General features: G+C 37.4%; 1 protein-coding gene across 2 annotated transcripts in view; it reads left to right on the forward strand.

Moving 5' to 3' along the window:
• syt9b (synaptotagmin IXb) overlaps window positions 1-13,407 on the forward strand; it is a 59,682-nt gene that overhangs the window by 43,575 nt on the left and 2,700 nt on the right. The window contains exons 4-6 of one of the 2 annotated variants that reach the window (XM_017473442.3): window positions 2,849-2,969; window positions 5,238-5,409; window positions 8,318-8,483. In XM_017473442.3, coding sequence (XP_017328931.1) covers window positions 2,849-2,969; window positions 5,238-5,409; window positions 8,318-8,483 — 459 coding nt within the window. The remainder of the gene's footprint in view (window positions 1-2,848; window positions 2,970-5,237; window positions 5,410-8,317; window positions 8,484-13,407) is intronic. The other variant, XM_017473443.3, reaches the window with a different exon arrangement.

The following is a 13,407-nucleotide window of genomic DNA, read 5'->3' on the forward strand; positions in this document are numbered from 1 at the left end:
GCCCGACTCATTTGACACATTAACGGCTCGCTGCCATTTTCCCCCCACAACTGGACTTTGGAAGCATTATATATTTTTCAATGTTAATTTTGGGTTTGAACCAGTCTTAACTGGCCAGGTGCAGAGGCATGGATGTGGCTTTGTTTGTTCTTCCTACAACAATCTTGGACTTATTAATAGTCAGTTGGTAGAATTGGTAGAAACTTGGTGTAGCTTTGCAACTTTTGTGACATTCTCAGCTCCTGTAATAACTCTGCACTTACAAACCAAATAATGATATACTGTAGGTAAATGTTTTTGACTATAATTGAATATACATGTATTGTACCTGACTGCAGCTGCAGCACCATTTCCCCCCTGTTGGGTGGTAATAAGCGTTGTTCCCAGTCTGACAGGCACAGTCAGGGGGACTCATCCTGATAATGAGCTTGTCTCTGCAGCTAGCCCTCCATGACATTTCACTACTGATAATAAATAAAATATCCTGCTGAAAGAAAGACCTGAGGGTCCTGAACCTCCCCTAACCTTCCTGAACCCCCATAATGAGGATCATTTACCTTACACACGCTTGGAGCTCGCTGAGTACACACAGGAGATGGAAGTGGTAGGCAGGAGTCCGGAATCTCAGTAGAAGTTGGCCTTTTGAAATATATTTGTATTGTGTATAAGTACCTCAAGATCTCAGTATAGAGCCAACATGACAAAAGCTTTCACATATGACTGCAGTAAGATGCTACAGACCGATCAAGCTCTTGGTAATAGTCATAGTACGAACTCTAAAATGCTTTTAGCAACATTATCATCTGGTCTAATTTTGCAGTTTGCATTAATGTAGGTATACCAGCGAATAATTAGGAGCTCTGAAGTTCTGGTATCTGTCTGCTTGGGCTATTGCTGGCTGTCGTGCACATTAGAAAGCCATTTAAGCTACACACAATGATTTACGACTTATGCATGCTTTAATATCTCCATATCTTCCATCCTGTTATGTAACTCCATTGATGCACAGATAAGAACCAGCGGAAGTAAAAGTGCAGATGGACAATCTAAAGTTTGAAGACACTAAGATCTTCATCAACTGCGAACAAGACAGGTCAAGATCAAGGCTAAAGAGTATAATACTAAGATGCAAAACAGATACTCGACTCTTTGTTTTAGTTTCACTGTGAAATGCTTTACAAATGTAAACTGTATTATAGACAAGGACACTGACTTTTTCTGCCTTTGGCAAACTGAGGTGAAGAACTGGCAGAAGGCAGAGCATGAAAACAGATTTCCGTTTCACAAAATTATGCAAATTAAAAATCAGAGTCTTTCATAAAATAGTTTTTGAGACCAAGACTTCATTTTGAGGTTAACCCTTTCATGCATACAGTATTTTAAAACATATACAGATTCTGATGTTTTTTTTTTTTTTTTGGTTTTTTTTTTTTTTTTTTTGCTTTAAACTGCATCTCATATGAATTTCAGAACTGGTTTCAGAGGTTTAAAAAAAAACTTCCCAAAACTAAAGTTTTGGACCGGTCAAATTTGGATTTTTTTAAATGTATTTTTTTTTTATTTAATTTGGGATTTTGTGTAGAACCTCTATAAAGATATGGCAAATACTAATGGTCTCAAGTGTTTTGGATCTTTTATTTTCCAAAAATTTGACCATTCATAAATTGTAATTTGACCGTTCATAAGTGTGAACACTATGCATAAGAGGGTAAAGACAAAATGGGCTCAGGACCTAGAGCAAGATCAAGGTACAGTATTAGTGAACCAGATAGCAGTGCCATGATATCCGAATTCAACCAGTGTGTCATAAGCACCTAGGAGATGAAACATTTCATATGTAATGCAGGCATGTTGGACAGTTGTAATTGTAATTTTAGTTGTAATTTTAGTTGTCTACCACAGTATATTGGAGTTGAAATTAAATATTGAATAAATATTGAACTCAACATGCAGACATGCAGCTTTAATTTAAGGGTGTTTGCTGTACATCCAAATGAAAGATGTAGAAACTACAACAAAAATGATACCCCCATACAACCCATTTTCATTTTTTTACATCACAAAAACTTTTAACAGGGGTTTGTAGATTGTTGTTTTTTTTTTGTTTGTTTGGTTTTTTTTTACATTTATGTACATTTTTTTACACACTGTATGCACTAGAATATATTAAATAATGAAAACTTAGGTCTCTGAATACTTATTTATCTTTGCTGTTTATCAGACTGGTACACAGCCGTAGCATACAATACGTATAGAATGCTTGCCTTTTTATTCTTAATCAAATCATTTCTCAAATTCTGTGAAGCCTTGATATATTGTTCTTGTGAAACTTGTGCTATTTTAAGAGAGGTGTTAATTAATTAGAGAGCCCTGCTCCTCCTGTGGGTGTGAAATGGAAAACTAGAGCATGGAAAGGTGCAGGATTCCCTGATTTGGGAAATACCTCTGAAAATGTTCCCACACAACTGACTGGTCACTGATTTCCCCATTGGATCAGAATCTCTCAGAGGAACTCAGTGCATGCCTGCAGGACATCTATAGATCCAGCACCTGGGTATTCCAGCACTGGGTGTTTTCTTTTTGTCTTTTTTTTTCTTACCCCCCAATCAGGGATGTCATCTGGATTTTTGACACCTTCAGATGAAAGTGTGAGTGGATGTCATTGCTTATCTGGTACTGATAATGAGCTTAGAGCGATTTGTGTCTCAGGATGTTGTGTGATGGATTATAAGGCACTGGAGATCATTCGCATTGACAGTGGATGTTCCCATATGGATTGAACCATAATGCTCACATTAGAGGTGGTTAGTTGTTGAGTATATTTGTGTGTGTTGTGATTATATTGCAGGATAATGTTGACTTGGGTGACCTGATGTTTTCACTCTGCTATCTTCCGACTGCGGGCCGACTGACTATCACGATCATCAAAGCCAGGAACCTGAAAGCCATGGACATCACAGGAGCCTCAGGTATTCTGAGTCGTCTTTATAGCCTCTATAAAGTAAAATCTACCGTGAACGTTTTGCATAGTAGTCTTTAAAATAAACGTGATCATCAGTGGCACCCAAGATTTAAGTTTTTAAGATTTAAGTTGAGGTCATAAGTTTACATGCAGAATCTGCAAAATGTTAATAATTAATAAATAAATGAATAAATAAATAAATAAATAAATAAATAAATAAATAATAAGCGGGATCATAAAATTTGTGTTTTGTTTTTTATTTAGTACTGCCCTGAATAAGCTATTTCACATAACACAGGTTTACATATAGTCCACAAGACACAATAATAACTGAATTTGCACCAATGAACCAGTTCAAAGGTTTACATCCGCTTGATTCTTAAAGGAGTCATGACAAGATTTTTCATGTTTTTCTTCTGTTTGGGAGAGTAATGTATCTGTTTATGCATGTATAAGGTCTGCAAAGTCCCAAAAATCATATTTTCCCTCAAAGGGATTAATCAGAACCTGTAATTGTGTTTGATTATTTTATCTGCTATTGACTGTTCAAATATGGAGTTTTGGGTTGTGGCTCAGTTGTAGACCTCTGCTAACTTTGCTAGTTAAAGTTTGGTAATTTGCCTAAGTTTATTTTAAGTGATTGTATGTTGGTGGTCTGACAGAGACGTTCATTGTAGCTGCTGTTGTGATTGTATCTTCAAATGGTTTATATGACATGTTTAATTCAGCGCGGGCAGCTCGAGCAGCGCAGCAAAAAAAAAAAATTATATATACAGATGCGATGCCGAAACTCCCATTTCACTGCTGCTCACATCTGGTATGAAAGCACTCATTCATTAACATGCATGCCGAAAAAAATACGCACTGATTCTGGTCTGCTGCAGCGTGTGGTGTGAAACAGACTATTGCTTTAGAAGCCTTGGAGGCTAACACTAAGGCTAACTCTAAGGGGCGTTTCTTTTCCGACACACGCAAGGCTTTTGGCCAATCACAATGTAACAGGCCAGCTGGCCAGTCAGAGCACTCTGGGCTTTTCGGAAGGAGGGGCTTTGGTGAAATCGGAGCGTTTTAGGCAGCCTGAGAATAGAAGGACTTCAATAATGTACAGTATTTGACAAATGCATTTTTTAACATTAAAGTATGTTAATCTATTCTCTTACAACCAAAAAAAAACAGCATAATTAACATTTAAGAGCATTTCAAAATCATGATCTGACCTCTTTTGTCATCTGGATGATCAACAACTGTTTTTATGTTTTTTGATTGTTGTTCATGAGTCCCTTGTTTGTCCTGAGCAGTTAAACTGCCCACTGCTCTTCAGAAAAATCCTCCAGGTCATGTACATTGTTTGGTTTTCAAGCATCTTCTGTGTATTTGATCTCTTTCCAACAGTGGCTACAGTGCCCTCTACAAATATTGGTGAGCCAGGGGGGTATACATTTTTGAACAGGATGGTCAGTGTAAATTGTTATTATTTTGTCTTCTGGGAAACATGTAAATATCTTATGTCATGTCTGAAGGGCAGTACTGCATGAAAAAATACCTCTTTAAACAAAATAATAAAAATTTACACCAAGATGTTAAAAAGAAATGTGGATGTATCCTCTAACAAGACAATGAACAGAAAAATTGTGTGAAATGGCATTTTGACATGACCATCTCAGACTGCAGAACTAATCTGAAGAATGCACTGTAAGACATTTGGTAGAGGTACAAGAAGAATGGCATGAAGAATCCAAAAACTGCCCAGAGGTTGCAACAGAGGATGGATGCAATTGTAAAAGTGACAAGTGAGCAGACAAGTTATTAGATAATATTCATGAAATTCATAAAGAGAGATTTAAACTTTCAAACTAACATAACTATAAATGAATGAACATCTATTTAAAAAAAAAAAAAAAAAAAAAAAAAAAACAGCACATTGAGTGTCTTGTTGCTATAAATGACATCAGTCTGCATTTTGTCCTAAGGGTATACAAACTTTTGCACTTGACTGTAGTTCAGATTTTTCTGAAGTATGTGAGGACAAGGTGTCCATTTCTTATATGTCCTTGTTTCATCGGACAGGTGTTTGCTCTGTTGACCACTTTGCACATTTGTCTGGATTTGTCACACAAAAACGGAAATAAATGGCACCCTGACATTTTGGGAAAATGTACGTTTTAGCAAACAGATCAATGAACACAAGAAAACATTTAATCTCAAGGTCTATATAAAATGTCTAATAATTTACTGATCAATAAAAAGTCTGTTTGATATTTCTGATCCATTTCAGACCCTTACGTGAAAGTCTCCCTCATGTGTGACGGTCGGAGACTGAAAAAGCGAAAAACATCTACCAAGAGGAACACTCTGAACCCCGTTTACAACGAAGCCATAGTTTTCGATGTCCCTCCTGAGAACATAGACCAAATAAGTCTGTTAATAGCAGTGATGGACTATGATCGGTAAGAAATCCTATATGCACTACAGTTGCCATGCCAAGATTTTTCCTTTTTTTCCCCCTCAGAAGCCGATAAGTTCTGCCCAGGGTCAAAGCCAGAACTGTGGAGGCGTCTCATTTAAAAATCTTTTGGCTAAACCCAGGATTTAGTAGCAGTGGCAGATGTACTTCTCTTCTTCTTCTACAGAGTGAGCAAAAAATGCACTCTGACCTCTATTCTGCATGCAACAACAGATCCATATCATGCATAAAGATGTTGCCCAGATTTTTCCGCTGACCACTCGTCTAATACCAGTTGTTCCAGTTATATAACATTTAGTACATTGGAACCAACAGGTCCTAATGGTTTTGAAAGGTAGGGCTAGCAGCTGTGTTGTTTGCTGTTTGTTTACATGTACTATGTCACATAATGCACAACACCATATACATACAGTGCTATGAAAAATTAAACACAAAATACAGTTTTTAAATGATAATGTTATTTACTGAAGCAAAAAAGTTATCCAATAACAACTGGGCTTGAATGACAATGTATTTGCCCCCATAGTTACTGATTCCCCAAATCTATGAAACTGCATTCATAATGGGGTTCAACTGGGCTAGACGCAACCAGGCCTGATTACTGCAAACCCTGTTTGGAAAATGTCATTTCCAAAAATAAAACAAAAAAATAAAATTCTATAAGATTTAATAAGTCTACACTCTAAAAAGTAATTATGGCCTTATGCAGCATTTACATAGATATATAATGTCCATGTTACTAAATAATAATAAATCAAGTTTGGAATTGTATGTATTTCAGTTTAATGAGTTTAACAAAAATTGGTCATTATTTAACTTTTTGTTGAACATACATATTTTACTTGAGTGGAAATTCCACCATTAATTTAGAGGGGATCTATGAATTACTGTTTCCAGTGTATGATCTTGAATGGACGGAAGGAAGAAAAGGAAGAGATACACAGAGAGATAAAGGGAAGGAAATGGTGTGGCCGTTAGCTACAAAATACTGTTAAGAGTGAATATTTTATGAGATGATATCATCTGGTGAACATCCCTATCCTCCCATCCTCAAGGCCATTCAGCCTCCCCGCATCGCTCACTGGGAAACACACATTAATGTCTCAATCAAGAAGTACTGCAAGTAGCGCACTTGATTTCAAACTAGATGGACTGTGGGATGTCTGGGGACGTTAAAGAGCATTTCTGATGAAACCCTGCATATGGGAGAAGCATTTAAAGCCACCCGTAGCTCTGCATTGATAGAAAGAAGGAACTATGGCATCCTTCCCAGACGAGAGCCTGGCCAGTTGTATTCCTATAGAACAGTTTTCTATGCACCTAATTATATTTGACCTTTAATTCTGCATTTACGAAAACATGAATGGATGTCAAGAATGCCTAAATATTTAATACTGGCATGTTGCTAAAGAGAAAATACAATAAAGGCTGATGGAAGCAGGTTTTTTGAATTAATGATGAGGATCCACTTAAGTGTACAGTCAAGACCCTCCATGGCAACATCCAAAATGTCATACTGTTGTATTCATACATCCAAATTCTACACCGCCTGTGTTTTTACATATCATACAGTATGTCTGCACTATTGGAAAAACAGGGTTCCTCAAGGGTTCTTTGGATAGATGGATGCCTTCTGTTGTTGGGTTCTTTTAATGTGTGGTGAGTTGTAGAGGCAGGATGGAAGAGTGTAAAATGAGTGAGCTGTTTATGAAGGGTGTGTCATAATCCTTAGCATACATAGGTCAAAACGCAGGCCGGGAACAACACATAAGGATAATCAACACTCATACACGAGACAACAGATGAGGATCTAAAGCAGGACATAGAACCGGAACATCGATAATGCAAGAACAAAGAAAAATGGTTTAAAGCATGATAAGACTTCACACTGAAACATAGCCACAGTAGAGTATAAGAACACAAGTTAATCAAACATGAACTGAAACAGGTGAGACCAATCAGGATATAAAGCAATAACAGGTGAAGGGTAGAGACAAGACCAAAACAGAAACCAAAACAAACATAAACATGTGACAGATCTATACAGAACCTTTATCAGTTCTTCTACATGGAACCTTTTTTACGTGTGATCGCTTGTGAAAAACCCTTTGCATGGTCACATTTGTGCACATATCACAATCAAAAGTGACACTATAGTATTCTAACACTATAAAATCTGATTATGCCCCAAAAGTGAAAATACAGAAAATTTATATTCATTTAAAGATTTTATTCCAATTCCACTCCAAGACTCCTTGCCTAACTCGACATTTATAACCTAACCTACTAATGGAAAAAGCAAAACTACTGCCATATACCAAAAAAACGTACAAGTACAACAGAAGTTGGGAAATCTCTACACTCTGGCTGATCTCTCCACATTGGTGGAGAAATAATCTGAGTGATTCTTTCACTCACTTCTGGTCTGTTGGCTAAATATCATGTTATTAGGTCATTTAAACATTTTATTTGTTTAAAACTCGACTGTTGTCTATGCAGAATGTGTAAGCGCTCTTCTCTCTCTTCTTCAGCCTTAATGATGTATGTTGCAAGAACTTTGTAGACATTTTAACAGCAGGTATCTGATTACAAACTGAATTAATTAGACTCATGTCAACACTATGACATGTAACTACTGACATTGACTGTGTGAGGAAATCACACTTAGCTAATAAGGTTTCAGTTACATTTATGCTGATTGACATCAGTATTTAAGTATTTAAACTACTCCCAAGCCCAGGCTTATAATATAAATTGTTTAAATATGCCATTAACAATAACATAAGCACAGGTATGATTCATGAGCTGAAGCTCACAGCACTCACCTTTATAGCGTTATAGCAAAGTAAAGTCTGTGGTCTGAAATCATCAAAATCTTCTGTTGTCCACAGTGTCGGCCATAATGAGATCATCGGTGTGTGTCGAGTAGGGAACCTGGCTGAGAGCCTGGGCCGAGATCACTGGAACGAGATGCTGACCTACCCGCGCAAACCCATCGCCCACTGGCACCCGCTCGTAGAGGTAATGATGAAAAACAGCCTAAGACCACGGCTTAAGGTTTGTGATTTTACTCAGTTATCGCTCGGCTGTAAGCTGTTGGTACCTAACCCTGTATTCAAAACTTAAAAGCGTGACTCCTGAGTAGCACAACAGAAAAATTTTAGCGTTATCGTTGGGAGGTCACAATTTTGAATCCCGATGATGACACAACACAGCACAATTTGCTGTGCTCTCTGGGTGGGAGGGATTGTGTTACTCTCTCTTCTGTCAATCAGAGCGAAACTAGTCAGTTGTAGGCATCTTTGAGATCATGTATGCAGAAGAGGGCAGATAGCACTTCCCTCCAAGTGTGTTACAGTTGTGCTGGCTTCAAGTGCCTCAGAGGGAACACGTGCTAGACTTCGCCCTTGTTAGTTAGTTAGTGGGTAAGAATTGGCAAAATGACCAGTTATGGAGAAAAATAGGGAATAATCCCCAAAAACCAGTGGCCTAGGAGTCTACATAAGCTCTGTTGTGTTTTAACACTTGCAATGTGTATTGCAGAGTGCAGTGTCTTTTATTACATTTAGCTTTTGTATTTTCCTTATGTGTAGTGCCTCAACGTGCTTGTGTTTAAGTCTCTAGTGCTTCCTTTGATTATTTATTTCATGTATTTTTCAGCCCGAATTGATTTGAGCTCCCATCTGCTGTTAACATCTGTTATTTTAATAGATGCGCTTTCTGAATAAAAATGACTTTAGCTTGCTGGACACGCTTCAGAAGATATGAAAAATGTTATTGATCCTAATTAATAACACCTGAATGTTAATGCCAAATATAAAACATATTTAGATGATATTCAACATCTAGCAAAGCCAGAATGTACTTTAGCACTAAGATAAAAATGTGATATGATTAAACACAAAGCATTCAACTCTAGCTGAGTTTGATGTCTTGCTGGCTATTAGAACTCTCTGGGTGTGGCCTAATATTCTAATTAACACGGGTGAATGACGTCCCTTTGTAAGACTTCTAGCCTCACATAGAACTATACATAATGGCACAAGAAAAACTGACATCTGGATTGATGAACCCTACAGTACATGTACCAATGAACCAGTAGATCGCAAAGGTTTGCAATTGGTGAGAGTAAATCAAGTCCAAGCTTAGACAGCCCTGCATTCTTTAGATTGAAAAGGGAGACATTCTGGCTACATGTATCCATTAGAAAGTTGCTAATTATTCATAGTTTGCGCAATAATTCATAATTATTCATACCATATGACCCGCCCAAATTAGAAAACAATTATGGGACTTGTACTATATGCAGATTAGTGAGGCAAGTTTATTTTAAGGTTGCGTAAATTATGCAAGCCAATCTTCAGGAATGAAGTTTGCTATATTCTATTAATATTTTGTAAGCAGAAAAAAAACATGGCTGACATTCTTGACAACAACACCAAACCTCTACCCAAATATTAAAACATGAGATTTCTAATAAGACGTTTAAGATGATTTCCTTACTAACATATCATATGACCTGGCTCAGAGCTCCATTCCAAATGGTTGTTGACATCGATATCACATTTTGTGTGGTTTTATCTAGTGTATCATTTTACACATGCTGTGCATCGTTGGCTTTATGGCTTCAGGAGAAACAAGGTAAATGAAACATACTATAAATGTTTCCTCAAATATAATGCAAGCTTCATTATGTTAAAAGTATGTATTCAGTCCTGCTTTTAGCACTGTTCAGACAAGAATCAGATTTTTGGATGTCTGTCTAGGTTGCTGGAGGACGTCTATTGTAATTATGATCGATTCGCATGGGATAAGTGATCTCTGAATCACAGAAATGTTGATTTATTGTTCTTTGTAAAAGTGCACCATGTATCTTTAATACAAACTGATTGATTTGACCTTTATTATAACCTCTTGTTGTAAGGCTTCTGGCTGTGTAGGTTGCATTTAATCGTTATTGGTTAGATGCCCATATGTATGTATGTAGGCTATCCCTGTGCTAGGAATTCAGTGACTTACCTCATGTGTAGGTTCTCTGACATGTCCTTTTAAAATGTCATCTAAATATTAACGTTCTGCATTAATCTAGGAACAATATTTGGTTTCCATATGGGTTCAGTGATGTTAGATAAGAGTGAGAGTGAGCGCTTCATAGAGTGCCTCCATACTAAAAACAGGATATAATCTAATCATTACCAACATGTCAATGCGGATGGGATATGCGTACATTACCTGTGGTTATTTCTTCACTTACTTTTATTGAAGGTATAAGATGGAACATACAGTCTGTGAAAATGACTGACATTACGGATTTGGACAGGATTAAAATCTATAACGCACCAGAAATAACTGTATTACACCGCCCCATATAAAACTAATCCAGCCCGAACAGGGCTTTAGACAGATATGCAATCCTTATCATGTTATGCTGCACTCATTAGAATGAGACTCGCTACACATTGGGGAACATCAATAACTCCGTTTCCAGCAACACAATTACATACTCCTGTTGTAAGGCGTCACCGAAAATTAAAACCTTAAAAATATTTAAGTTTTAAATGTCATATATCTCGTGCATTTCTGTCGTGGTACTTCAAACACGATCGTATGCCAGCTAGTGGATTTTTTTTTTTAATCATTAAACACTAAAAAGTCTTTACACTCAAACAAACCGTATATAGAACATCAAATAAAGTAAAAAATCGCTAACATAAGTAGCGATCATTTGAGAGCTACAACAACAATAACAAGCTACTTACATTTGTGGTCGGAAGTTGACTGAGAGTTCGTCAGCCATTTTTTTCAAGCTGAGAGGCTTCAGAAAACATGACATCATAGATAGTAATGGAACATTGTGAGCATCGATGTGCCCTGGTTTTTGCGGTGCATTGTGGGATTTTTTGACTAGTGAACTAGGGAGCTGATTGAGACATATTCTAGGCCAGGGGTGGGCAATCTTATCTGGAAAGGGCCGGTGTGGGTGCAGGTTTTCATTCCAACCGAGCAGAAACCACACCTGAATCTAAGATCCAAGATCAACTGATTAAACAGGTGGAATCAAGTGTGCCTCCTGCTTGGTTGGAATGAAAACCTGCACCCTCACTGGCAATTTCCGGATAAGCTTTCCCACCCCTGCCCTAGGCGTTTAACCAGGAAGTATGCCTATGCACTTTTAGTGGTTTTGGAGAAGTTGTTAACGCTTTTGACAATGTTATTTTGTTTGTTTGTTATGTTTTATGGGTTTTCTTTTATTATTTGGGGGTTTTTTCTATCCCAATTATTCCGAGACACTTGAATCAGCCACATTGTTTTGAGCTGCTGCTCTGTATTAGCAGCTGAACACACGGAGTAAAGTACTCACTGTCCTCAAGGAATTTATGACTGGTTAGCGTCACTCTGACTGATAAGAATAACTCCATCCATCCAATCACAGCCACAGATGACTATTATATTGCCAGGATTCAAATCTTGGACATGTCCATGTTAATAGAAACATATCTGCTGGGTCTAATAGCTTTGCAAAACCTATATAAAAGCCTACATGCAGACTTGGAGAAAGTATAAGTCTAAGTTCCGAATTGGGGTCAGAATGCAAGAAAGGAAAGTTTTAAATATTGGTTCTGCTCAAAGTGAACTCTAGCTATGTAACAGTTCAGCAGTCTCTTTAAACGTAGGTGAAATTGAATGAATAAGTGAGTAGGTTTAAAACAATGGTGTTGACCCAAAAGAAGGCTTGAGACCCATGTGAAACATAACAGCCCGTGTTTACTTCTGAGCTCTTTTGACTCCACACAGCCCCCAAAAAACTCGCCACATGTTTTCATCTTTCCTCTTCAAGGCTTTTCACACAGTGCTGCTCTGAAAATCCTAGCCATGTGCAGCCGACCTCTCATAACCCCTGTCTGTGTTTCTCAATAATGCAATTTCCCAGCTACTCTAGCCAAGGTTAAATACTCTGCACCTCAGCTTTCTTTAGCACATAAAAGAAACTTTATTTTGACGTCTGTTCGAGCTCTATTCATACGACGAGCTCTGAAAAACGTGAGCACAGCCAAGAAGGCCAAAGTGAAACCGGGAAAAAGAAGGGAAATCAAATAAGGGATGCTATTTGCTTGGCTAAGAGGAGAAAAGGGAGGTGGGGGATATCATGGGCGTTCCCCATGAGGGCAACCGATAATTTAGGATCAGGGCTGAAATAACACCTGCTAAAGATCTCAGCACCCAGAGGGTAATTTTAAAAAATTGAGTTAAAATGATGAGTTGATAATCATAGTGCACAGGCTCATTTCTCTCTTTGGTTTGTTTAGTCAGGCTGAGTCTTTTACGTTCCAGTGCATTATTCAGAGGGGTACATGGACCTGATTAGGGTTTTCCAATAACAAGTGCTGGTTTGAGCTTATATATAAATTCAAAGATAGGCTTTTCAAACAGCCCTTAAAGGTAATTCAGTGGCTGCCTTAAAGAGGAAAGGTTTTGCCAAATATCCTGTCACATGCTGTAGCATTAACAGTAAAGATTATATAAGGAATAAAACACAATGAGGCATGATGTTATAGGAAAATAATTAACCAACACAAAGCAGAGTTCCTGTTACCATCCTGAACTGTATCATTCCTCTTATTCCACAGCAAATTCCAATGATTTTGATGTTTTATTTATTAAAGAATGACAAGTCATACTTTTTAAAATGTTTATAGTTTTATTTTAGAAGTTCCTGTTACCACGTACGCTATAACAACTATGAACAATCTTTTCCACTTGCTGTGACGCATGCTGAGAGAGAGGACATTCTTAAAGATTTACTCTTGAAGAAAACTTAAAGTTACAGCTTTATCTCAGACTGTTACAAAGCACTGACACTGGAGACTCCTTCCATGCATCTTAAATAAACATCTCCTTACAGAAAATGTCATCATATCAATGATTTCACATGTTAAAGTCTGTATATATGGAGTGCCTATAATACAGGTCTCTGTGAATA

The sequence above is a fragment of the Ictalurus punctatus genome, chromosome 8, assembly GCF_001660625.3.
Source record: "Ictalurus punctatus breed USDA103 chromosome 8, Coco_2.0, whole genome shotgun sequence".
Taxonomy (NCBI): domain Eukaryota; kingdom Metazoa; phylum Chordata; class Actinopteri; order Siluriformes; family Ictaluridae; genus Ictalurus; species Ictalurus punctatus.